The sequence below is a fragment of the Marmota monax genome, unplaced genomic scaffold (genome assembly GCF_021218885.2).
Source record: "Marmota monax isolate L192 unplaced genomic scaffold, Marmota_monax_Labrador192_F-V1.1 WCK01_AAM20220418_F8-fsc00030, whole genome shotgun sequence".
NCBI classification, from domain to species: domain Eukaryota; kingdom Metazoa; phylum Chordata; class Mammalia; order Rodentia; family Sciuridae; genus Marmota; species Marmota monax.
In genome coordinates this window covers 8420523-8447043 of record NW_026691988.1, presented here as the reverse complement: position 1 = coordinate 8447043, position 26521 = coordinate 8420523, and the positions used below count along the sequence as shown (strand labels likewise).

General features: G+C 36.9%; 1 protein-coding gene across 4 annotated transcripts in view; it reads left to right on the top strand.

The window, feature by feature from the left end:
* The window catches only part of Map3k5 (mitogen-activated protein kinase kinase kinase 5), a 203646-nt gene that overhangs the window by 57530 nt on the left and 119595 nt on the right, over positions 1 to 26521 (top strand). For all 4 annotated transcript variants that reach the window (XM_046450186.2, XM_046450181.2, XM_046450175.2 and 1 more), the window contains exons 2-6: positions 2690 to 2829; positions 16269 to 16292; positions 21872 to 22065; positions 22813 to 22981; positions 24063 to 24169. In XM_046450186.2, the coding sequence (XP_046306142.1) occupies positions 2690 to 2829; positions 16269 to 16292; positions 21872 to 22065; positions 22813 to 22981; positions 24063 to 24169 (634 nt within the window). The remainder of the gene's footprint in view (positions 1 to 2689; positions 2830 to 16268; positions 16293 to 21871; positions 22066 to 22812; positions 22982 to 24062; positions 24170 to 26521) is intronic.

Genomic DNA, 26521 nt, shown 5'->3' with positions numbered 1-26521 from the left:
GAGTGCACTATTTTTTAGAAAGAAGACCAATAGCAATAGAGGAAAGGGAGGGAAGAGGGGAGGAAGTGGGGAAATACTGGGCAAAGAAATCTACCAGATTATGTTGTGTATGGATATACCACATTGAATATATTCTATTATCATTAGTTTAAATTATAATATATTCTTTGATCATTACTTTAAATAGTTCCATAATATATGGAACTATTTAAAGTAATGATTATAGAATGGAGATCAGTAGAGTAAGTGGATCAGGGGAGGGAGGAAGGAAGGAAAAGGGAAGTTACTAGGGAAAGAGATTGATCAAATTATGTTACATATAGCTACAAATATGACATAATGAACCCACTCTTAAATATAATTATAACGTACCAATAAAAATAAAAAAAATCTCTTAAAAATTTTATAACCAAGTTCATATAATTTAATATGATTTTCTTTATATTTTTATAACAAACTTCATAACTAATTTCAAAAAGTATGTTCTTTTGTATGTTACATTCAGTCACACAGGTCTTGAAAATTCCTTTTATATTTTGGTGGGTTTTAATTTATAAAAGGAATCAATGTTCATATGAGAAATTGTAAGAAATAATATGAAACATGAAGAAAAAATAATTTGTGAATTATGAATTATCATGGATTATTTTTTATTATACATGTTTTCAGATTTTTAAATTTATATGAATATTTACATAAAATGCACAAATTATATGTATACATTACATTGTAATGTATGCTATAAATTATAACATACATACTATATTTTAACTTTGTTTACTTAATAGCTTCAATTTCTCCTCTGTTTCTAAGTATTCTTCTATCTTAGAATTTTTGGTGGTTAAATGGTATACCATTATTGGGAATTATCATTGTGTGTGTGTGTGTGTGTACTTACATGTGTGTATGTAATTACTATATATACACAAAAGTAAATACACAAATATACACAGTCATTTCCTGTTGATGGATATATTGACTTTTTCCTTTATTTTATTATAAAGATGATATTTTAGTGGACAAACAGGTAAATCTGCCCATATCTCAGGATAAATTCTAAGAAATGGAATTATTGGGTTGGAGAGTATACATAGTTTTAAGGATGTAAGTCTCCAAAAAGTTTATACAACACTTGAGTACCATTTCCTCTGAATTTTCATTGGTTATTTTAGGCTATTTTCATTGGTTCCTTTTGGGAAAGAAATTGTCACTTTGTGGTTAGTTTAATGTGCATTTATTAGAAGAAAGATGGAGAACATTTTTTCATGTGCTTATTGACCATTTTAAACTTTAGTGAATTTGTCTGCTTATGTGTATAGTTTGTTGCAATGTTTTTTATTATTGCTTGTTTACTTTAAATTGACCAGTAAGAGATGATTTATAAAGATACTAACCTTTCATCTATCAAATATTGCACATATCTTTAACAAACTTGCTATGTTAACACTTTAATTGTAATTATGAATGGGTTCTGTTTTATGATTATATTTTCCAAATTCTTATTGTGGTTGCAAAAGAAGTTATTAGTTTTCAAAATAATTTTTTATCTTAACACTTTACTAAATAGTATTATTATTTCTAATAGTTATTCAGCTTCATTGTATTGTTTGTTTTGTTTTGGCCTGGTTTTGGTTGACAACATAACATTTGCAAGTAATGATGATTTTATATTTTATTTTCTAGACTTATACCTTTGCTTCCTAAAAATCTTCCTGTATTGACTGAGATTTCCTGATTTTAATAGGCATATAAGTACATAGAAGTACAAAGTACAAAGTTGGCACTTGTGAAACGTATCTTGTTCTTCTTGCATGTTAGGCATATATGCTCTTTTCCTGCTGCAGCCCATTTTGTGACTTTTTTTTCACGGAGAAAAATGGATTTTGCACTTTAATCAATAAGAATCTGTGGAGATGTTCATGACTCTTAAAAACTGAGCCATCCTTGCATTCCCCAAATAAATTTTAAACTCAAAATCTCAGCTTCTTACAGTATAACACTTGGTACATTTGTTAGTTTTTCTTTCATATTTTTGTTTATATCCGTAAATGAGTTTGAGAGTAATCTGGATTTCATTTTTATGATGTTGTTGTCAAAATGTGGGATAAGGTTTCTATTAGGTTAATATTGGTCATGTTTGACTTTTGGAAAAATTAGTATCTGTGGTTTTATTTCGCTTCTTAGTTATAATTTTCTATACCTTCACTTTTTTATTTCTTCATTTTACTTACCAAATATTTATTGGATATAAGCTAGTTAATTCTAAACCCTAGTTCTGGATTAACCAATAAAGTCACCATTTTTTAAAAAAAAAAACTCATTTTGCATTTGTTACTGCTATATATTCTATGAATCTGCTTTTTATAGTTTTTTTTTTTAATTTGTAACCATAGTTACCTTGTTTCAATGTTGAAATTTAACAGAGAACGTTAACTTTTGCTTCCCATCATTGCAGGCTCTTTGCAATAATTACATGATTTCTTTCTTGTTTAAAAAAATGCCAGTTTGTGGAACTTTATAAAGCCATTTCTGGTAGAACCACAAATTCAAAATTCAGTGGTAAGTGAAGAGGGAAAATCCCTAGCATTTCCTCATTTCCTTTTCTGAGTACTGAGTTATTGAAACCCAAATGTGCTTATTGGGCATGATTCAGGTGACATCTTTTGAGGACTTTGTTTTCTGTCTGCAGATATTGCTGTGGTGGAGATGAGTGATGCCTTCCGGCAGCCGTCCTTGTTTTACCACCTTGGGGTTCGAGAAAGCTTCAGCATGGCCAACAACATCATCCTCTACTGTGATACTAACTCGGACTCTCTGCAGTCCCTGAAGGTACTCCTCTTAGTTACTGGGTATATTTCCTTTCAGCCCCAGTATTCAGGGAGAATTCCCTCTTATCCAAAACATTTTTCAGTAACTTATGTTTGTGAAAAGATGTTTTTGCCAGTATGATAAATAGCTACCACAGGCTAATTGTCAAATTTATCTAGAATTCATTGTGAAGTTTATCTAGACATCAATGTAGATATTTGATGATATCCAAGAAAGATAAACATCATGTTCAGTTCCGAGTACCAGGTGGGGTTACATCCAGGAGACTGTTGATGGGAAATCACTGGTACACACCTTGGAGAAAGAAAAGAAGGTCATATAAGATATATCAGGCTTTATGCCTGACCTTTGGTGACTTCATTGTGCCCATCTGGCTCTAACTAAAACACTCTTCCTACCTGAAAGTGCTCTGAGTAGAAATGCTCACAATATTGCCACCCTTGTTTGCTGGGTGTCATTTCAATTAAGATGGGAGGAGGGAAGTAAAACTCTCTATTTTGTGTACAAAACTCAACCTTCCCCGTTGGCATTCTCTCCATTAATAGACGCTTGCCCGAGAGAAACCATTTCTACCACCCGAAAGGATTGGGAAGTAAAAACTTACTGTGTCTTGTCTACAAAATTCAACCTATCCCAATGTCATTTTCTGCATTAATAGGAACATACCTGATATAAAGTCATTTCCTCCCTCCAGCAAAGTTGCTGAACATGCTTTTAGAGGCCACAGGATTTTACACTGGGTGATTCTTTGAAAAGTGTCTCACAGTTCAGTGAAACTCATGCTGAGCCTGATGTCATCCATTTCCTTTGTGAAATTTCCAGCTAGCTTCATGTGGTCTTTTCTCATCTCGGTCCTTTGGTTCCCAAATAAGAGTCAACCTTGGGATGTGAAGCCCTGGAGTTGAGAACATACTTTCCAAGTCAGTGGCTTAGCAGTTGTTATATGAAGATCTCCAATGCCAAATCCTTGTAGAAATATGTGTGTGTGTGTGTGTGTGTGCGCGTGTGTGTGTACATAATATCTTTATTTATTTATTTTTATGTGGAGCTGAGGATTGAACCCAGTGCCTCACATGTGCTAAACAAGCCATCTACTACTGAGCTACAACCCCAGCCCTAGAAATATATTTTAAAGTAGCATTTTGCTTTTATCAGAGTATCTAGAGCATGGGTGGCTTTCTCTGAAAATTCTGAAGAGTTTCACTGAGCAAATACATTTGTTGCATGCTCGACATTATGCGGGGGATTGAGAGGCATATCTGTTTCTGGCATACTGGAATTGAGAGATTTGGTCCTACTCAGTCTAAATTTATCTTTTTACCTGGTTATTAGTAAGGAAGATCTGGGACCAGGTCAGCCTGGCTCCCTAGCTTGTTCTCCTTAACCACCAAGTTTTATTATCCCTTGCAGTTTTCCCTCTGTATCCATGGGTTCTGCACTTTTAAAACAATCATGGATAGAAAATATATTTGTTTAAATTACATCTGTACTGAAAGTGTACAGACTTTCCCCTTTGTCTTATATTCCATAAACAATGTAGGGTAACAATTATTTGCTTAGCACTTACATTGTATTAGTTTTGATAAGTAAGCTAGAGTTGATTGAAAGTGTACAAGAAGGTGGTTGTAGGTTATATGCAGATTCTATTCCATTTATATAAGTGACTTGATCATCTACAGATTTTGGTATCCTGGGTGTCCTGGGACCAGTCCCTGTGGATAACAAGGGAGGACTGTATTTCTAGTTAAAACTATATCAGTCATGCCTGCCAAGTGTTGTTCATTTAGAAAAATGCATCAACTATGCCTCCTCAGTTGTCCCATGCAGAGTGTGTCTTTTCTCTTAACCCTTCCATTAACTTAAGCGTTTGCCATTTTCTTATTTAGATCGTTTCTAGCCAGATAGCCTCTGATGTCCGGGGTAGAAAAAAAATATTTTCTGCAAGTCTAGCAATTTTCTTTGGGTCTCAGAAAGTCTTGTCCTACTGCAGAAAGTTGGGATATGTCTGTATGTGTTTGTTTTTATTTATTTCTGTTGCATTTGGCTCTAGGTATAACTCTGCTATCCCCAGCATTTACAAACAGAAAGGAAAACTAGTGAAATAAGAGCAAAAGACATTTGAAATAATATCTGCAAAGTGAGGCAGACATGACAAAATGAAGCATCTCTTTTTACAGAGGCAGAGGCAGAATTAGAATGCTATTCTTGTCGTGTATCTTGCTTCACTTAGGTTGATTCTTTGGACTTCAAAGAAAGTACAGCTGTGCCAATTTTATTTTCATCAGCTTTTTGTTGAAGACAGCAGATTCTCTTCAGCAGCAAATTCTCAGGAAGAAATCATAGAAAAAAATCTTTTGTGTTTAAAAGTATAAGCTACTTGGAGAATAATTTATAGGAACTATAAAAATGATTAAAATCCTTGCCTGAATTGTCATTTGAAAAGATATTAAGAATCTAATCATATATATGTGCAATAAAATTTCTAGCTGTTGCTTAAGCTATAAGTCCTTCAATTGTATTAAGAATGAAGTATTTTAATTTTTAAAAAATATATCTATTTTAATTGTAGATGGACATAATACCTTTATTTCATTTATTTATGCTGAGGTGCTGAGGCTCAAACCCAGTGGCTCACACGTGTGAGGCAAGTGTTCTGCCGATGAGCCAACAACCCCAGCCCATAACTTATTTTTGTCCCAAGAAAAAAAATCATGATTGCACTTTGAGAGAGGGAAATAAATTGTTTTTTCCTTAATATTATAACACATATTTCAGTTTTCTTTAATTAAATCATGAGAACTTCTTAGTGTACCTATTAATGTTTATTCAGAGAGACTATGCCAAGATTTAACATTTGCTCAAAAATAAGAAAAGCTGATAACAACTCTTTTCTGATTTATTCCATGCATTTAAAAATGATCAGACTTCCACTTGGCATCTCTTACTAAATGGGAGAGTGGGTCTGGACTCTACTGGCCAATGAACTGTGGAGCAGATGGGTGAGATACATCTAAGGTCAAAAAGCACTTGGGGGAGTGAGTGGCTGCTGTGAACAGTGAGGAATTTGTTTTAATGTACCACAAAGGGGCTGAGGGAACTTCCCCTCCATCCTCTGAAGGTTCCATAATTGGGTCTGCTGAAAAAAGTGACAACAGACACACGAACAGGTGAAAATTCATACAAATTCATTAATATGCAAGTACATAGGAGTCACAAAGAGTATAAAAACTCAAAAAAGGTTGAATCACAAGTTCAAGGGAACCTATCATCAAGTCTAACAAGCACAAAGAAGGTTGAAGTGTGAACATCATTTTGCTAGGAGAGAGGGAAGTGGAGGATGTAGGCAATTTTAGATTTAAAGTAAATGATTTTCAGGGGAAACGGATGGACTCAAAGAGCCTGGGACAAAGTGTACCTGTGCCCTGAGGGTGACGTCAGCTCTGGTTTTTCTTCTACTAGTTCATCTTCTGGAGGAGCTGGTGTTTAGGTGGATAAGAGAGCATCAGAGAAAGCCTTCCTGCAGGTAGGGAGGGAAAGAGGATCAGAGACAGGAGTTGGAGAAAATCACAGAGATTTTGGTTCTGATACTGCTTTTTTTGTTCAAAGTGCTCAGTGTGTCAAAGGGCCAAACTTTAGGGTATCATTTTCTGAGTCTCAACAACCCTTTTTCTATCACCAGAAATTCCTTTATAATAAGAGTTCACAGCTCTAGTTCTTGTGATCTTTTCTTTCAACCCTTTCTTTAGCTACTTCTCTTGATTCTGGATTAACCCTGACTCACTTTAAACATTGCTGTTTATAAAACAAAGCAAGACCAAGCAATGAAGTACACTACACATCCCCAGATAGTCAGCAGGTAGAAGCTCTTATAAACAAGTGACAAGGCTGAATGGGAAACAGACACACTACTGGGGAAAGAGTGAATCACCACTTTGTTTTAGTTTTTTTGTTTGTTTGTTTGGTACTGAGGATTGAACCCATAGGTGCTCTACCACTGAGCCACATCCCCAGTCCTTTTCATTTTTTGAGATAGGGTCTCACTAAGTTACTCACACTGGCCTTGAACTTGTGATTCTCCTGCCTCAGCCTCCTCAACCATTAGGATTACAGACATGCATCACTATGCTCCTCTTACTACTAACTTTTGAAGAGCAATTTGGCCATATCTAATACTGTCAAAGGTACCTGTCATCAAGTCTAAGCAATTTTAAACCTAGTTGTGTACTGTAAAAAAAAAAAAGTGTCTCGGGTGTAAGGAGATAAAACAAAGAATGTTTATGCAACATTTTAATAATCCCTCCCCTAAAGGAGATGGAAAATATCCATTAGGAGAATGAATGAATAATTGGGACAAGTCTGGCACAGCAGCACACACCTGTAATCCCAGCTACTCAGCAGGCCAAGGCAGGAGGATTGCAAGTTTGATGCAAGCCTTAGCAATTTAGCAAAACCATGTTTCAAAATATAAAAGGGGCTGGGGTTCTACCTTTGTGGTAGAGGGTCCCTATGTTCCATTTCTAGTATCACAAAAATAAAACAAATCAAAAAACTTTTGGTATAATATTTAATGGAATATTGTAGAGCACTTAAGATAAATCAACTAGAGCTTTATATATCAAAGTCATTGTATCTCCAAAAAAATATAATTTTGAATTTAAAATCAACATACAGTGACTCACCCACATCAATGTTTATAGCAGTTCAATTTAATTTACAATAGCTAAGCTATGGAACCAACCTAGGTGCCCTTCAACAGATGAATGGATAAAGAAAACGTGGTATTTATATACAATGGAATATTAGTTATAAAAAGGAATGACTTTTGCTGGTAAAGGGATGGATCTGGAGACTATTATGATAAGTTTTTAAAGCCAATCATAAAAAAACAAGGTCAAATATTCTGTCCAATATGAGGATGCAAACATACAACAAGTGTGTGTGGCGGAGGTGGAGAAAGAAGTTCAGTGGATTAGACAAAGGAATGTTGAGAAGGGAAGGGGATAGGAATAAGAAAGACCATGGAAAGAATTGGACATAACTTTCCTATGTTCATACATGAATGCATGACCAGTGAAACTCCACATCATGTACAACCACAAGAATGGGATCCTAATTAGAATAAATTCCATGTATGTTTAATATGTCAAAATATACTCTAGTGTCATGTATATGTAAAAAGAGCAACTAAAAAAAGCAAAAAAATAAAAATAAACTTTTTAAAAAATAATAATGTTAAGGGGAAAAACAAATCACCCATGTACAGTATCATACCAGTTTTCAGAATGTGATTACAGGCAGTCAAGACAATGGTATTATACACATTTGTGTTATAAAGAGATAGAAGTATGTATGGAAGCTATCCAATCAGAGTATTTACCCCTTTGGGGGATAGAAGTGGAATAGAGTTGGAAGATAAGAGTCTTTACCTATATGTAATATGTCTTTTTTCTTTTTTTTTCTTTCAATACTGGTTTTAAACCCAAGCATTGCACATGCTAGATACAGCCTCTATCACTGAGCCACATCCCTGGCCCTTTCTATTTTATTTGGAGACAATTTCTCTAAGTTACCCAGGCTGGTCTTGAACTTGTGTTCCTCTTGCCTCAGCCTCCTAAGTTATGTTGCCTTTATAGGCAGGCACCACTGTGTCTGGCTATAATATAATATTTCTAAATCCAGGTGGTAGACATATAGTTGTTTGCTAATTTTTATACTTTTATATACTGAAAATATTTCATAATTAGCCTTGAAAAAATGTTGCTATATTCTCCAGTTTTCTATATCCATCAAGAAAACTTTACATGCATTTTGGGCATTTGAATCCCCAAAGAATTTCAGTTTCTTTTTCTTAATATTCTGGCAGTGGTAAGAAAGCCTAAGATGTATTTGAATCTTTTTTTCTGCACTTAAATCATCTTTTCTCCCATTTTATGCATAAGAAATGATTCTTTGGAGATTGATATGCACATCAGCTAGTGGTGACTCAGCTTTCTGTGTTGAAATATAATGATTATGTTAGATTATTCCTTACTCAAGAAATTTAGTTGTATTTTTCTCTTAAGCCACTGCCTGAAAAGTTACTTTACAGATGGGATTTTCCTCAATAAACTCTTGTAAAACTGCTTACTTCTTCATTATCTCACTGGATATATTCCATACATATATAGTGCCAGGTACTCTGGCTCTGCCTTTATGCATGTGTTATTTTCTAGATTGGGATATGACTAGCATCCCCCTAGGAAATGACACTAGAAATCTTACAGACACAAACCAGAATTTGTAACACCATCACTAATTTACCAACTTTGAAAAATCAGCCATTTTTTAAAACAATATGGCAGTTTCTCAAAAAATTAAAAGGAGATTTAACATCTACATTCCCAAGAGAATTCCAAGCAGGATCTGAAAGAGATATTTATGTGCCCATGTTCATTAGTGACATTATTTACAATAGCCAGAAAGTGGAAGCAACTCAGGTGTCCGTGACAGATGAATAGATGAACAAAATGGGTGTATACCTACTACTCAGCTGTGACAAGGAAGCTGACATGTGCTACAATATGGATGAGCCTTGAGAACTGCCATAGTTGCTCCTTCAAAGCAGTTCCATGGTATGTGGACCCAAGATCTGTTATCTGTAGATACAGAGGACCCCATCTTTGTGTATATGAAATGGGACAGTTCTTTTGGTACTCATTCATGTCCACTTGAAGCAATTGGTTGTTGTTTGGAAAAAAATGATGATGTCCATGATGTAAATTTTGATATTGATACTAGTTTGAAGTAAATCAGTGAGGAAAATCAAGGTAGTTTTTGTTACAAATGCTTCAAATTTAAATTGAATTCTTCCCTATACTTGGCACATCCACTCAGATTCCAGTGTCCTTAAACCCATAAAAATGTATTTCTCTCTTTTTGATCTTACACCACTGCTTTCTTTTCCTAAAGTTTTACCTGCCTTGCTAAGCTAAATAACTAAGATTTGAATTAAATTCAAGTTTTAATGTAAGTAGTGCATGACATTAATTTTCAAGGTTTATGACTCTGATTTCAACAATGGAATTTTGCAGGATTATTTTCAGCACCTCAGATTGTACCCAGTTAGTCAGTGGTACAAAGTACACAGTTGGTTAATGTTTAAAAAAAAAAGTCATTTGAAAATATGCTCCTATAAAGTAGTTTAACAATTTGTGAACAGAATCATTGGCTTTGCCTGTTTTAACTGGGCTACCTCTGGACATCCCGAGACTCTTGCTTAGTTTATTCCTAGGTGTTGATTTAGAATCAGCAATTGGCACCCTGTCCTCTCCCAGGTTCAACACTTCATTCCCATGCATTTCTTGTTATTCCATAGGAAGCTTTTGTTGTTGTTGAGAGAGGAAACAGGCTTGTTCCTTTATTTTACAAATTTCAGAAATGGTCAAACTTTCATCTGAACTGTAATCAGTCCGTCTCTAATGGGGAAAGAAAGAGGTAATCTGGGGCAGGAGCAGGTTAAAAATACATAAAGTGCGGCTTTATGGAGATTCTTCTCCTGGGATCTTGAATTGACAAACTAGATGAATGATTTATGTAGCAGGTGTTGACTTCCCTGTTGGAGAATCCCTGAGGATGGGCTTGAGACGCAAGAGCCTAGTTTTGTTCAATGTCTGTTAGCAGTATTCTCTCCCTAAGGCATTATCTGTAGACTGAATAAAATCATGCTCTTTCCTTCCTAATTCTCTTTAATCTCCTTCTCCTACCCACCCTCCCATGATTTCTAGCTTCTTATTACCCTTTTGTCAAAAGGAGAGGAAAATCTGTGCGGTATAGGGAATGAAAGATGTCATTGAATCACTGGGTTGACCCCAGCTGTAGCCTGTGATTCTGAATACCTTGAAGAACAGGCAGGAGCCCCTCTGCACACACCAGAAGTGGGCCAAAGTCTTGCTGAACTCTTCTCCTTTTTGTTCATTATAGATAATTCTGTGGTAGTTGATCTTTGTGGCACTACAACCCATCATCCTCTTTGGGTCCTTTTAGAACACATCCTTGAAATTATCATTAAACCTTATGTCAAATGAGATTTACTATGTATAAAATTATACCTACCTGTAACTGTGTGTGTGTGTGTGTGTGTGTGTGTGTGTGTGTGTGGTGCTGGGGATTGAACCCAGGCCTTATTCATGGGAGGCAAGCACTCTGTCATATACCAAGCTGAGCTATATCCCCAGCCCCATACCTGTAACTTTTTTACAATACAGTTTAAGAAAGAAGAAACAACATGTACTTGAATAGAACAGTTCAATTAGGTGTTGTCAGCTGGTGACAAAGATGTTAATTATAACAATAGCAACACAGTGTAAAGGGAAGTTTGTATTAAGAAGCTGTGTTAAATGCTGTATGTATAAAATGTCACCCATCAGCACCCAGTTCAAAGAAATATGTCTACTTATAGTAGAGTTCTCCCACCAAGAGAGATTTATTTAGATATGAAACAAAATTAATAGGGAAGGAGAAAAAGAGAGTCAAGAATGTCTTTGGGGATGACTTTCCAGCTTTGTTTAATTTTACCTGATTTTTTTTTTAGCACAGGTTGTTTTCATTGACAGTTGCTCATGTTTAAGAAGAAGATGTGTTCTTACCCCAGGTCATGAGCAACACAAGTGTACAGTTCTCTAGATCTGGTTGTGCAGGAATTAAGTAGAAGTACTTTGTTTAGGTAGAATTAATACCTTTTATTATGTGTAGCTTTAAAGTACTTAAGTTGGCAGGGGGGCCTGTAACCTCAGAAGCTTGGGAGGCTAAGGCAGAAGAATTGGAAGTTCAAAGCCAGCCTCAGCAACTTAGCAAGGCCCTAAGCAACTTAATGAGACCCTGTCTCTAAATAAAATATAAAAAGGGCTGGGGATGTGGCTCAGTGGTTAAGCACTCCTGGGTTTAATCCCTGGTACAAAAAAAAAAAAAAAGTACTTCAAATTATTGCTTAAACTTATTTCATTTGGTTTTTATATACATCCCAATGAGACAGACATGTGAGGTACTCACTGTATTGAACAGATAAAAAGTATTTTCTCTCCAGATGAGAATTAAATATGGGGAGATACAGTGACTTGTTAGGGACACACACAGCTGATAAGTGTCAGAGTAGAGATGAGCCCCATATTCTTTGACTTCCCATATTGTACTCTGAATAAAATCATGCTCACTCTTTTCTTCCTAATTATCTTTAACCTCCTACTCCCACCCCACCCTCCCACCATTTCTAGCCTCTTATTACCATTTTGTCAAAAGGAGAAGAAAATCTGTTTGAATGAATATCATTCCCTCTAAGTCTGTGTACAGATTTCATATGTCCTGTGAAAGGATGTTTTTGGTAGATTACTTTTTGTTTGTTTTTCATTGAGCTTTTCTGCAAACATACCAGGTTAGCACAACACACTTAGCTATCTTTCAGGACTGACTCTGTACCGTGGCTTGTGTTCAGCGTGTTGGATTGTTCTTCCTTAGCGTACTCAGCTTCATTTCAGCAGTGGTAAGAAAGGGGAACAGGATACCTCACCCCAGAGAGGCCAGGGATGTTCACAGGATCCCATGGTTAGCTTTGAAGCGTTGAAATTAGTTGAGAGGGTAAAGCTGGGGAGTATAGAAAATAGCTCTCTTTTTTCCAACCTTAATGGAAAGCTTGCCTAATTCTACTGGGATAGAAAAAAAGACCAGAAGAGAAGACCCGGAAGGTCACTAGCTGGGCTGTGTTATTTCCCTGAGCAAGCATTCCAGCCAGCTCCTTTCTGTCCTGCCAGGAAGCTGAGGTCTTGGGTTGCCAGGCCTGCTTCTCCTACCCCAGTCCACCTTGGCAGCCTCACACTAGCTCCTTCCACTTCTTCCCTGCTACAGTTTGTCATATTTTTGGCACAAAAACTGCAATATTGGAGACACTCCCTTGATTTACCTCTTAAATGACCTCTTCAAAGTTGTATTGTCCCAACCGTGTACAATGGTTTATGACTGTAATCCCAGCTACTCAGAAGGATAAAGCAGGAGGATAGCAAGTTCGAGGCCAGCCTCAGCAACTTAGTGAGGCCCTAAGCAACTTAGTGAGACCCTGTCTCAAAAAAAATAAATAAAAAAAAATAAAAATAAAAAAGGGTAGGGATGTAGCTCAGTGGTAGAGCACCTCTGGGTTCAATTCTAGTACTGAAAAAGAATTGTTCCAAACAACTATCGGAAGTCATCTCTTCTCTTTTTCCTTGTTTCTTTGGTTATAAAAGGGTTCCAGAAAATTGAAAAATAAAATTTGGATGCTTCTGGTACAGCCATGTACTGACCAAAAGGCCCCTATGACTGCAGAAAAAAGTATAGTGTCATAGTGGGCATCGTACCTTGAGAACTTTTCATTGGCAAGGAACTGGAGTTCAGGTTGATTTTTTATCTTTTTACTTACAGGCAGTATAGATGAAAGGTTTTCTTGGTCTGTTGTGAAATCTGACAGTTACATCACAACTTTATTTCATTCCCTCTGTCTCCGGCTTTAGTACACATTCAGCATTCCCTGTTCCACCTCAGTCCTATTAAGATACCTTCTGAGATCTTGTTTGCCATTTATTTGGACTGAGTTAAAATGCACTTAAGGTATCATGAACCAGAATGGTTTGTGTCCACTTAGGTTCCAGAAAACCTAAGTCAGCAGGAATCCAGTAGAGTGCTATAGGAACGATTTTAATATAGTATAATGTGATACAGTGTTTGTATGATCTGAAAGGAAAGCAAAAGAGAAAGGAAGAGGGTTGTTATTCCAACAAGCAGTTCCTCAGGCAGACAGCAGGATGGCTGTAGGCCAGCAGTGGCTCCGGTGGTTTTCCATAGATCCTCTGGCTCACTCAGTCCTCGCCACTGCTTCCCTCCCTGCCACTTCCATTTCTGTGCCTGATGCACCAAAGGAGGGACAAGCAGGGGAGCATGAGGGTGACTCTCCTTCCAGTAGCTCAAGGAAAACATGACTTTTTACCTTGAGCCAAAAGCAAATGAACACAGAGTTGGAAGTGACGAATAGTCACCCAATTTAACTTTCTCAGCATGTTAATGTTAGAGGCAAAATGATGCATGGCTGGCTGGGCTGGGAGTAGGACCAGAACTTTCATGTCTACCCTAATTCATAGTGTAATTTGAATGTATACTTTATAATTCATTAATCCATTCATGCCTTTATGAGTAGCTACTAGGCAATTGGTGCGGATATAAGTGTAAATCAAACACATGGTCCTAGCATGCAAGGAGCTCATGAGGTAGCGTGGAAGAACCATATAAAGAAAAATATGTAGCCTGGCCTAGGAAGTGCTATCAGAGGTCTGTGTAAGGGTTAATGATGGCAGAATTAAAGGCCCAGTCTCACTGCTCTTGGAAAGATAGGTGTAGGAACATGGTCACAGCCAGCTTCAGAGAGAGCAGATTTCTTAAACTCAGCACAGAGAATGCTCTGTAGTAGAAGATGCATGGAAGAGCATTCCCCAGTATTGAGAGGGAAGAGAGAAGGCTCTTATTATCTATAAAGCAGTAACTTCAAGGGTGTGGTCTGCTGCTTTGGAGAGAGACTCCATTGACCGAGTTTGTGAAAATCTGCATGTTGTATTTCTGGCCCTATGATTATCCAAGATCTTTCTATTTATTTGTTCTTGAACCGTTATAGGGGTGGGGAGAGAAAGAAAAAGAAAGAGGCAGGCATTAATTCCCCATGAATCACCTGTGGAAAAGCCACTTTGAACCTCCTCAGTGTCACTTTTCCGTCCCTTGATTTCCATTCCTCTGTGCACTGCCATATACATAGGCACATAGGATAGAAACTATTCTGCCCTTTGCTTTTTTCACTTACCAATGTATCTTAGAACTCTTTCTATGTCACTAGAAAAAGGACTTTCTCATTCTTCATTTAACTTAACTGTGTGCCATTGTATGGACGTACCATTGTATGGAGGTACCGTAGAGTACTCAGCCAGTTTCAAGGTGATTGCCATTTATGTTGTTCCTAACCTTTGCTATTACAGTGCCCCAATATGTGTTGATATTTATACATACATACCACTCACCTTAAAAAGCACTTTGATTACTAAGTGCTTGTAGAACACAGTTCATTTTAGCTCTCAAAGTCTTTTCCAGTAAGTCCCCAAATAATTGTATCATCTTGTTAACTGTATGTGTCAAAATGAACTTTCTGCTTTAGCTCAATGATATATTCAAGATCTTTTCCAAATACCTCCTTAATTCTCTCTTCTGTACATCCTAAAGTAAGCCATCTTCCTCCACTCTTAGGGATAACAATTATGGTTCCCCGAGTGGGCCTTTGCTTTCCCTATATTTCTAGCCTGCATTCCCACCTGCTGGCTTTGTCTTGGAGTTGCTCCCCAGCTCAGCTTGAGCTCTGCCTCTGCTGATCCTCCCAGACTGCCTTCGTCTATAGTAACACCTTTCTGTGAGAAACTAGCCCTTGCTGTCTGTATCACTTTTGCTTTTTAGCATGAGATATCTTTTATTATTTTATGTTCATCTTTATGGCTCTCAACACTACCCAGTGCAATTTCTTCCTCTATCAGTTTTACTTTCTCATCTACTATTCTTGAATGTTTAAAAGTCTTAGGTACTGCTCTAAGCCAAAGCCCTCGTGATTCTCCTTTGCCTGCTATAATTTAGCATCCTGATAGTGGGATGAAAGATGATGGCAAGTCAGCTGGATCCTGGATCTCTACTCTTACCCTGTCATATCTGGACCTTCTCCTTAGCCAGATGGACTCACCCTTGAGCTCCACAAATACCTGTTTCCTGTTTCTATGACAACATACATACCATCATTTCCAATAGACTGTCCTATTTTCTCTTTTCTGAATAATGATTCCCCAACCTCAGTGAAATCTGTATAGCATGGGCATCTCTAGATTGTCTCCCCCATGTCTCTAGCTATTTTAATGTCTAGGAATAGCAATAATGATAGCTCACTTTTATTGAGAGCTTTTTTAAAAAAAAAAAAATTTTGTTTGGGTAACAGGGATTGAACCCAGGGGTGCTCTACCACTGAGCTATATCCACAGCCCTTTTTGCCTTTTTGTTTTGAGGTGGGATCTCCCTAAGTTGCCCAGGCTGGCCTCAAACTTGCCACACCCCTTCCTCAAGTCACTGGAATTACAGGTGAACACCACTGTGCCTAGCTGAAAAAATGATTTTTAGATTATTCTGTTTGGGATTTAACGTGATTATGCTGTTTTTCTTATACTCTATACAATACTGTTGTATTTTCCTGCTTCCTGAATCAGACTGTAAACTTTCAGATACAGAAACTTAATATATACTTTCTGGAATTTCTAATTGCTAATACAAATGTTCCCACATAGAATAGTTTAGTAAAGGTCATTGAAGTAATTGATTTTTGTATTAATTTCTGCTCTGATTTTTTTGTCTTTCTTATTTTTCAGGAAATCATTTGCCAGAAGAATACTGTGAGTATTTTGCTTTAACTTTCCAGAAATTTCAAAGTATTTTCTTTCCCATCAACTAATCTCTACTATTTTTAAAAATCTTCACAAATTCTTAATTTCTGTATCTGTTACTCCTTTTTAGTATTTAAATATGCATATTTTAACTAAATAAGACATTGTAGTGAAAATGTATTTTCAATAATTGGAGATAACAATATTATCATACTTTTTATATATGTAATTATGCTTTGGAAAATATCTTCATAGTATAGTCAATGTTATGGCATTATGAGTGGCAATAAAACAGCATTTTTTCACAAGAGAGAGACACACATTTGTGTATATATAATACATGGGTGAGTATACATGTAATGTATAGATAATACATGATGTATATATGTGTATATATAATATACATATGTGTCATACATATGTATATTTTATATATATGGCATCTATCTTCTGTTTAGAGAAATTGATTTAAGTTCCTAAGTAGCATAGTTTGCCTTTGGATCTCATTATAGAATTCCAGTCTCCCACAGAATTAAACAAACATGAAAAAGTGAAAAAAAAAATAAAATTAAAAAAAAAAAACACTGCATGAAGAAAAATTATAATATTACAGTGGAAGTGACCATGTTAGGCCAAAGGTTGTATATTTCATCTTGGAAAATAAATGACTATTTAGAAATCTTCATGAGCATACCTCTACAATTTAGGGTGCACATGATTCCATTTAAGATGATGAGATTAAAAGTATAGTTTCCACAGATCAGAAATTTTAAATGTTATGCTTAAGATTTCACCAGGTAGAAGACTCATTTAATAAGATGGATAATGTTGCTGTTATGACCTCTTAAACTTCAGCCCTTGACAGGAAGTGAGCACTCATTGCTTCATGCTTCAATTCAGCCTAGTAACTTTTATTCAGCAAGTACTAATTGAAGGTGACCTGTGTGCTAGGCTTCAGGCTTGGTGCTGGAGGGGACTGAACATAGAGGTTGAGTGAAATTAACTGTACTCATACCTATTCCATGAGCCAATGAATGAGAAGTGCCAGTGTCTAGTTGGGAGGGAAAAGGGCAACAAATAAATTAGAAAATCAATGCAAGGTGATGTTTTAAGGAGTGGGTGACTGTTGTATCCTGGTCCTTTGGGGGAGGTAGCATTCCCTGAGCCCTGAAGGACAGGAATGATCCAGTCCTGCCTGATTCAGTTTGTGCACATGGAGAAGCAGGTTGATGAGTGGACTTAACATTGTATCATAAACAAGCTGCCCATTGACTTGAGAAAGCTGCTATGTTCCAGGTGCTAGGTGTCCTTTAAAGAGTTGAATACTGTACATAGGCATTTCAGTATGATTGACTGCCAAGAAGTTTTTTTTTTCCAGATGCTGAACTCTTTCCATACACATTTATGTCCATATTTATGTAGTTGTTAAAAGCTGAAAAACAAAAATAGCATTGTTAAAATTTTAACAGAGAAGGTAATTTTTTAGAAGGTAATTTTTTAGAGTAAGACAAGATTTTAAGCTGTGGGATTTGATAGCCATGAAAAAAATATGAGAGATCAGTGTGGTTATTTTATAACAGTGCCTTAATATTTTGAGGAAATGCGTTCTTCCTCTTGGAAAAAGCAGATCTAAATATTTTAGGTCAAACATAGTGGCGTGTGCCAGTCTTCCCAACTACTAGGGAAACAGAGGCAGGAGGATCATAAGTTCAAGGCCACCCTGGGCAAAATCGTGTGACCCTATCTCAAAAAACAGAAGGAAAGAATTTTTTTTTTTTTTTTTTTAAGAATTAGAGTCAATTGTTGCACTTGTGGTGTTTCTTCTTGATGACACAATGTTATTTTTATTTACTTTGAATTATAATTTATTTAAAATAATGGTTCAGTCACATTTGACAAATAGAAATTGCTATAGTAACATCTCTCAGTTATGTGTGAGCCAATTTGGGAAATATAGGGTCTCATATTATTAGTTTTTATCATTTTGAAAAAGTGCATTTCTCAGCAATTACCTTTTAACCACAGTGTCATCAGCTTACCCTCCCACTATTCCCCACTGAGTACTCCCTGGGCTGTCTCAGGCCCAGTTATACCCATGTGCCTCGTACGGCTTTTCATCTTTCCCTTTTTCTTCTGACATTGACAATGGGACATTGAAAAAAATATATATATATATATATTTGTGTGTGTGTGTGTGTGTGTGTATAGTCTCAGGAGTTAGAGAAGAAACTGAAAATTATGCAGCGAGGCCAGTCTCTTGGGAAAACCTGTGACAGGCTTGGGTGTTTTCAACAGGGATTCTGAAGTCCTGCAGCCTGGGGTTTGTGTTAACATCTGCTTTTCTCTGCTGTTTGTATGACTCTTGTTTTTTTCTCTTTACCCCTCCACTGTCCAACACGACACCCAGATAGGTAATCTTTCTCTTCCAGAATTAGTTTTGCACAGGTGCATTATTCCCAGTGCCCCATATTTCATCAGTCATGTATATTTCATGTCTTATACCCAAGTACACATGATGTTAAGGCTTCTGAGGGCACACAGTTTTATCCAGCAGCAAAAGAATAATATTCTAAAACTCTTGACAGCACTTTTCTGGCTTATTGACTTTTCATTGATTTGTTCTCATTTTGTGATAGAAGATTCAAAGCAATTTTGAGTTGTGATGTATGTCTCAAATAAGAATATTTGATTCTATTCCTCCTTTATAACTCATGCATGGTCTAAGCTCTAGAAGCTTTGGAAAGCAACCTGCTTGATGTCCTCAGTTTTCTGTTTAGGTAGTGACTTGGGTGAAAGGATTAAATTTGGTGCACATTTTTTGAGACCTTGGTAACATTTTAGAAGTAGGACTTGATCATTTTTCCTCCTCCTGATTAGTCTTCCAATCATTGTTACATGAAGGAGAACTTGGGAAGGGAAGAATTTCATGTATTTGATTTAAAAATGAAACCTCAACTTGTTGAAGTTCTTCTTATATGTTAGCTGGTAGTTGGGCTTATTTCTGCTTCATTATTGACATAAACATGTTTCTCAAAGCATAATATGTTCATAAATATTTAAGTCTGGCCGTAAGGGCATTTGACACTGCTGTTGTCTTTGCTGTGATCAGTCATTTTGCCCACATAGGTTTCTTTAGAAGGTGATAGAAGGTTGGTGAGAGATAGAGGTAGTGCATGTGACCCCCTAATGGTAATGACGTGCCCTGCAGAGAAAAAAGTCCTTGGGCTAGAGTTCCAAACAGATTACAGACCAGACACTTGATCTAAGTTTACCTGTCTCCTCATCTACAAAATGGAAGCAGTAGCATCTTCTCTAATGGGTTGTGGTGACCTTGAGGAAATGCATACCTGGGCACTTGCAAGTAGGGAATAAATGTCTGCTCTTACTGGGTTAGCACTAAGAGCAAGGAAGGGCTGTTTTGCCTTCATGTGTTGATGTGGCTGGTAGCAGGCTCTCAGGACTCCCTGTGCTCCTATAATGGTGGTAATAGGATTTGCCACTGTGTTAGCTCTTTGTTGCTGTGACAAATACCTGAGAAAAACAACTTGTAAGAAGAAAGATTTATTTTGGCTCAAGGTTTTAGAGGTTTTAGTTCAGGGTCAGCCAGCTCCATTTCTTAGGACCTGAGGTGAGGCAGACATGGTGGAAAGCATCAGGGAGGAAAGATGCTCAGCTCATGGCATTAAGAAGCAGAGAGAGAAAGAGGGGAGGGAGGAAAGGGCCAGGGATAAGAATGCTCTTCCAGGGCATGCCCTCAGTGACCTGCTTCTGGCCATGCCCTACTCCCAGTCGTCCATTCAGCCATCAGTGGATTAATCCACTGATGAGGTCAGAGCCCTTTTGATCCAGTCACTTCTCAAAAGCCCAACCTCTGTACCTTGCCGTACTGGGGATCAAGTCTTCAACACATGAGCCTTTGGAAGGTATTCTACATCGATACTGTAACTGCCACATGTCCCGTTCTAGTCCTCAGCCCTTTGCTTTTGTCTTTTTAAATGTTTTCTCTCTCTCTCTCTCTCTCTCTCTCTTAGATGTCTCTCCTATTTCCTTTGATTCAGCCACATCAACTAATTCACAGGTTGTGTTTTGGCTTGAAACTCCTTTATGGTCCCATCACATATTTCCAACTCCCTTTTGGACATTTTCACATTAAACACCATCCTCTTAATGCCTTTAAGTTCCATCCTCTCTAAAGTGAACATTTGGCCCTGTCCCACTGCAAATCAGATCCCAATCTTTTGGTATTCTTGTAGATTACCTGGCAGTCAGACTCTGGCTGGGATTTATTACCTGATATGCTGCAAGTTCCTCAAAGGGCAGTGTTCATAAAAAAGTCAGAATGGCCTTGCTTTCTGAATTCTTGCTTTCTGGTCACATGGCCACTCTTTTTAGGTAGCCCCATTTAGAGTTGCTCTTGATTCCTTCCTTCTCCACATGTATAACCAGTTAATGGATCTGGTTGATTCTTCATGGTTAGAATATGTGTGCCTGTTTTCTATCGCTTCTGCTGCCAGTCTGGTCATGCTACATAGCTTCCTGCCTAGTTTCCTTAAATATTATTGTTCTTTCTCTCACTCCGTCCTGTTATCTGCCTATACTATCAAAATGCACAGCTCTGGTTGTGTTTTCTTTCCTGCTCTGGATCCTTCAATGATTCTCTGTTGCCCAGAATAAATTTCGGTCCTTAGCTCTGCCTTCAATTCCCTTTCCTGAGCCCTGAGCTCCAGTCAGATTTGCTTCCTCAGGACCATCCAATCCAATCCCCTTTGTCTTCTTCCCAGCAGTGCTTCCATTGGCACGAATATTCCCTCTCTTGGCGTCATCTGGGAACTGGTTCAAGGTCAGCGAGCTCAGGTTACAGTGAGTTGGGGGAGAGTGGCACCTCTGAAGTTGGGGAGAGGCAGCATCTGAAGGAGCCATCCCCTTGTAGACTACAGTGCAGCACCCCATCTTCATCCTAGGGCACCTGATGGCTCCATGCATCTGAGGGAAGCCGTCTTGTAGGGTGTTAAAGATCACTTTGACCGCTTGGTAAAGAAGAGAATGGGGGCAGGAGTAGAAGCAGGGAGACCAGTTAAAACCATTCGCAGACTCAGGCCAAGTATGCTGGTGCTTGGACTTTCAGTGCTGGGGGAGACGAGGGAGACATATGGACAAATATCAGATCCATTTTGGACGCAAAACAGATACGACTTTGACAGGGAATGGTGGTGGGAAGAAAAGGAAGCATCAGGGATCACTCGTAGTTCTTTAGGCTGCACATTGTACTTTAAAGTACTGTTTTTCCTAAGCATATGCCATAGTGCCTTGAATATGCAAGTTGGTGAATAAATAAATATTTAATGATTGCTAGAAACACTTCTATAGTTTTTTTGGTATCATCAGTAAGTTCTAATTGTATTGAACTAAGCAATTAAAGAAATGGGGAAATTTCCATTTTCATAGGTCATGAATAAGAAATGAAGTTTTCCTCTTTCCTTTCGCATTTAAAATTATTTAAAATGAGTCACTGAAGTAGGACCTGGATTTCCATCCATGTGGTGTCCCCAGGCAAGTTCCCCAGCACCTGCTGCCTCCTCTCTCCACAGATGTGCACTGGGAACTACACCTTTGTCCCCTACATGGTCACTCCGCATAACAAGGTCTACTGCTGTGACAGCAGCTTCATGAAGGGCTTGACAGAGCTCATGCAACCCAACTTTGAGCTGCTTTTGGGACCTATCTGCTTACCTCTTGTGGATCGTTTCATTCAGCTTTTGAAGGTGGCACAAGCAAGTTCCAGGTAATGTTTAATACAGCCATGTGGTAATGGTCATGAAGTGTTGCTCTACTTCATTTATTTGAGCATGTTTTCAGATGTTCCTTAGGTGTCAATTATACAGCTAAGAACCAGGAAAAAAAATGCTCAATATCCTCTAAATATATAAAAGAGACACCATATAGTCACATGTTGCATTTTTCACTTTATACAACAACTTGACAGCATCACCCCCCCCCAAAAAAAAAATCTCTTAGTTGCTTTATAGTAATGCTAAAAAGTGTACATGTATCAAGTATAGAAACATCAGAATTAAATGTTCAGGAACTTTCATGTAAGGGTCAGATCTCTGAAAAAAGTTGATGAAAGCATGTTTTAGTAAATAATCATTTATGTTAATGAATGATGATATTGAATCAGAAAGTAAAGGTTATATTATGTTCAAATCATAGGCATATATAATTTATTTAGGGCAATTTCTGCTCAAAATAGTAACTTGAATAAGTTTTGGCATCTTAAGTGGTACAATTCAAGAAAATTCATTAACGTGGAATATTTTTATCTTCAAGTCTTTTCTGAAACAAGGAAGAGTATAAAATACATGGATTCCCAAATTTCTTAGTAATAATACCAAATGAGAAGTTCTTTCTGTGCATCTTAGTAAATTGAAAACCACTCATGTGAAAATGTGATTCATTTCCGCATAAAGTTGTAAGTTTTAGTTTTCACTGAAATCCTTGCTAATATGCTTTTTTTTTTTTTTTTCATCAGCCAGTATTTCCGGGAATCTATACTCAATGATATCAGGAAAGCTCGGAATTTGTACACTGGTAAAGAATTGGCAGCCGAATTGGCAAGAATTCGGCAGCGAGTAGACAATATTGAAGTCTTGACGGCAGATATTGTCATTAATCTGTTACTTTCCTACAGAGATATCCAGGTGAGAAGATGCTTAAAGTAAAATCTTTGTCCACATAGCATGTTGGAGGAGTAAGAGACTGTTATCGTGACATTTTAGTTAGCTAATTTCATGTTGCTACATCTAACTTTTTATTGACCTTCCTTTCCATCCTGTGGTTTTATGATGAATGAAAAAGACTCATGTGTTAATCAGTGACTGTGAAATACTTTACATAGTAAAGATTCAACTTTTCTTCAAAAATAGCAAAAAGAAAAATCTGTTCACGTAGCTAACCTGGATTCTACTCTGTTAGCTTTAGACATTGCTGTCAATCAATAAATGAAAGCTTTGTTTGGCAAGTAGCAGAAATTCTTAGTGCTTTGTGGGCATCTCTTTTACTTCTTGAAATTGTTTTATTTGAAATTGATAGTACTCAATCTAACCATCCAGAAGCAAGAAATATGCAATTGACTAGTTATGTAAAGAACTTAAATATATGTAAAGCATACTAACATGCTATATTATTTTGATTGACATGTCTTAGAATTTTAAAAATATGATATATTGAATAAAATACTGAGTTGAGGATTTTCCGTTTCTGTGAATAGTAAAATTTAAGTGACTTCTGATTTTTTTATTCCCACATCCAGCCTTACATATCTGTGTAAAGCTTCACAGGAACTCACATGAGAACTGTGGCACTTAGGAGGCTTATGACAGAACAGCTTAACTCATGTGAAATGGAACCATTTTGTTCCTTATATCAGAAGTTTAGGCAGTTGCTCCATGCCCTTGAAATTTTTATTATCCTGATGGAACAGTACATACCAGGAATGCGACTCTGTGGAGAATGAATCCCCCCATGTGTAGACAGTACAGCATCATTCTCCTGGGTGTTGTTTATTGTGTTCCTTTGATTTTTGTCAAACATGGTAACTGTATTTCTAATGTTTTTATCCATAAAATTCAAACTTTTTTGAAAAAAAAAATAATAGTTTCTTCTAAGTTCTTCAGAGTTCTCTATGAATTCTGATTTCTTATTGAAATGACATAAAACATTTGGTTGTCAGAACTTTCTCCTAATGGTTTAATTCTGTGCTTTTCTCCTCTTATTTGAAAGGACTATGATTCCATTGTGAAGCTGGTAGAGACTTTAGAAAAACTGCCAACCTTTGATTTGGCCTCTCATCACCACGTCAAGTTTCATTATGCATTTGCACTGAACAGGTAAGAAGAAAAAATTCCTTTCCATAATATACTCTCATATTATTCCTTAACTTGCAGTTTCTTTACAGGGTACTTGTGGCATTGCAATAATCCCCCTTTAGAATATAATATTAATATATCTACCTGTACCACATAAAATATAGGAAGCATGCATTCTGGTTTCTTTATGATTATTGGCAGTAGAGGGTCCCCCACTACTTGTTTATTTAAATTCATACAATTCTTCTTCTCAAAGTTTATATTTGCTATTTATACTTCTTTAGAATTTTTAAAGTTACATAAATATGATACTTAGGTGAGGCACTCTGTTGTTTGGGGAATAATGACAGGAAAAGAAATTATGTGCATGTTCAATATAGATGTAGTTTTAATTTTTAAAACAAATATTTTCTATGGTGCTATATCCAAGAATGTGGAATCTGCAGGTATCTAGGGTTGACATTACATTTAACACCAGATAGCTTTTCACACAAATATCAACTAAAGCAGAGTAAGGATTGTAAAAATATTCCTAATCAGGGAATATTTTTACCAGAACTGCTCTGGTTACACCTAATTATAATCAAAACTCTGTTGGTCACATTTGAGATTAGGATTAGACTGGAATTGTCACCTCCAGCCCTGCTTCTGCTTTCTGTCTGCATTGTGGCTCATCTCAGTGCCACTTCCTACTTTGAGCCACCCTGGAGGGCCTTCTGCGCTCTGGGTATGCATGGGGATAGAGCACTGTGCTGTCCAAAACTGTTAGTTGTATTGCAGTTTTCTTCCATGGTGAGAGAACTGACAACATGTATGTGTAATTACCACAAATGAAGAGAACAATGAGAAGAAAGGGAGAGGGTATCACATTAATGTAGCACTTGCCATATGTCATGTAAGCCTTGACTGTCCTTATTTCAGAAGAGGCATCTGCAGGTTGAAAAGGTTGAGTAATTGTCCCTGAGGCTCGCAGTGTGCATGCTGTTAAACTGAGGCTCAAAGCCACATCATCCTGGTGCTGGGTATGTGCCCATCATTACTGACTCTGCTGCTTCTCTCTAGAAGAAAAAGTCAGCATGCTGCTCAATCTGAGATTGTATCTTTCCTTCTTGATCCACACAAACTGCAGAACTCACTAACTTTATCAATAAATATATAATAAAAGCCCATTTTATCTTCCCATTTATTAACATCTTCTTTAGATTTGACAGACATAAAAGAGACCTCCAGAGATTACCTGCTCCAACTGGTTTTCAAATAAATCACTTTTTGAAAGGTAGAATGGAAGGTTACATTATGAAATGAAAATCCCTAAATGCCTCTTGTAATTTTACTTTATGTGTGTTTGCTTTCTGTATGTATATTTCCTAAAATAGATATAATGAAATGATGAGCATACAACTTAAGATGTTTCATACAAGGGTAAAAGGGAATTTCATGGATTAGAAGTAGTGGTTGAGAGTAGATATGATAACTTCTTTTGCTTTTTGGTGTTGGGGATCCCACTCAGGGCCATCTGCTTGCTATATAAGTACTCTATCACTGAGTGTACATCCCCAACCATAACATTTTTAAAATAATAGCTTTATTGAAATATAATTCATACCATACAATTGGATGGATAAATTTATTCACTTAAAGTGTATAACTCAATGGTTTTTTTCTAAAAATATATTTCCAGAGTGTGAGTATGTCACCATCAATTTAATACATTTTAGAACATTTTTATCATACCCAAAAGACTCCCCTATTAATGAGCAGTCATCCCCACCAACACTCTAACCCTTGGCAACCACTGATCCACCTTGTGTCCCTATGGATTTGCCAACTTTTGACATTTCATATAACTGGAATCATATAGTATATGGTCTTTGTGACTGAATTTGCCACTTAGCATACTATTTTTAAGATCCAAGAAATGAAAACTCTTAGAGAACATTTTCTGGTTTTGTGAATTACCTACATATGTTGTTTTAAAAAATGAGCAATATAGTAGAGCTTCCTTAGATAGTCAGTTGGTCACATATAGAAATCAGGCAACTTATGGATTAGAGTTAGTTTTTGGTATTGTCTGTGAATTAGTTTGCTTAAGGTTTTGTAGCAAAAGCCTCTGAAATGTAAGGTCAAGGGTTTGTCCCTATTTAGAATAATAGACTACCCCACTGAAGGCCACAGACTATACTCCTAATCTCATTCCACAGACCTGAAGCTGTATATAGGCTGCAAGGAAGTTGGAAGGACTAAAGATGGGTAGTACAAATCCATCACCAAGAGCCAAAGAGCAACCAGAAGAGATACTTGCTCAACCCTCTAGAGATACAATAGGATAAAAAAGGCTTGGGACAGAAATCTACAGAGGACTCTCAAAAATCT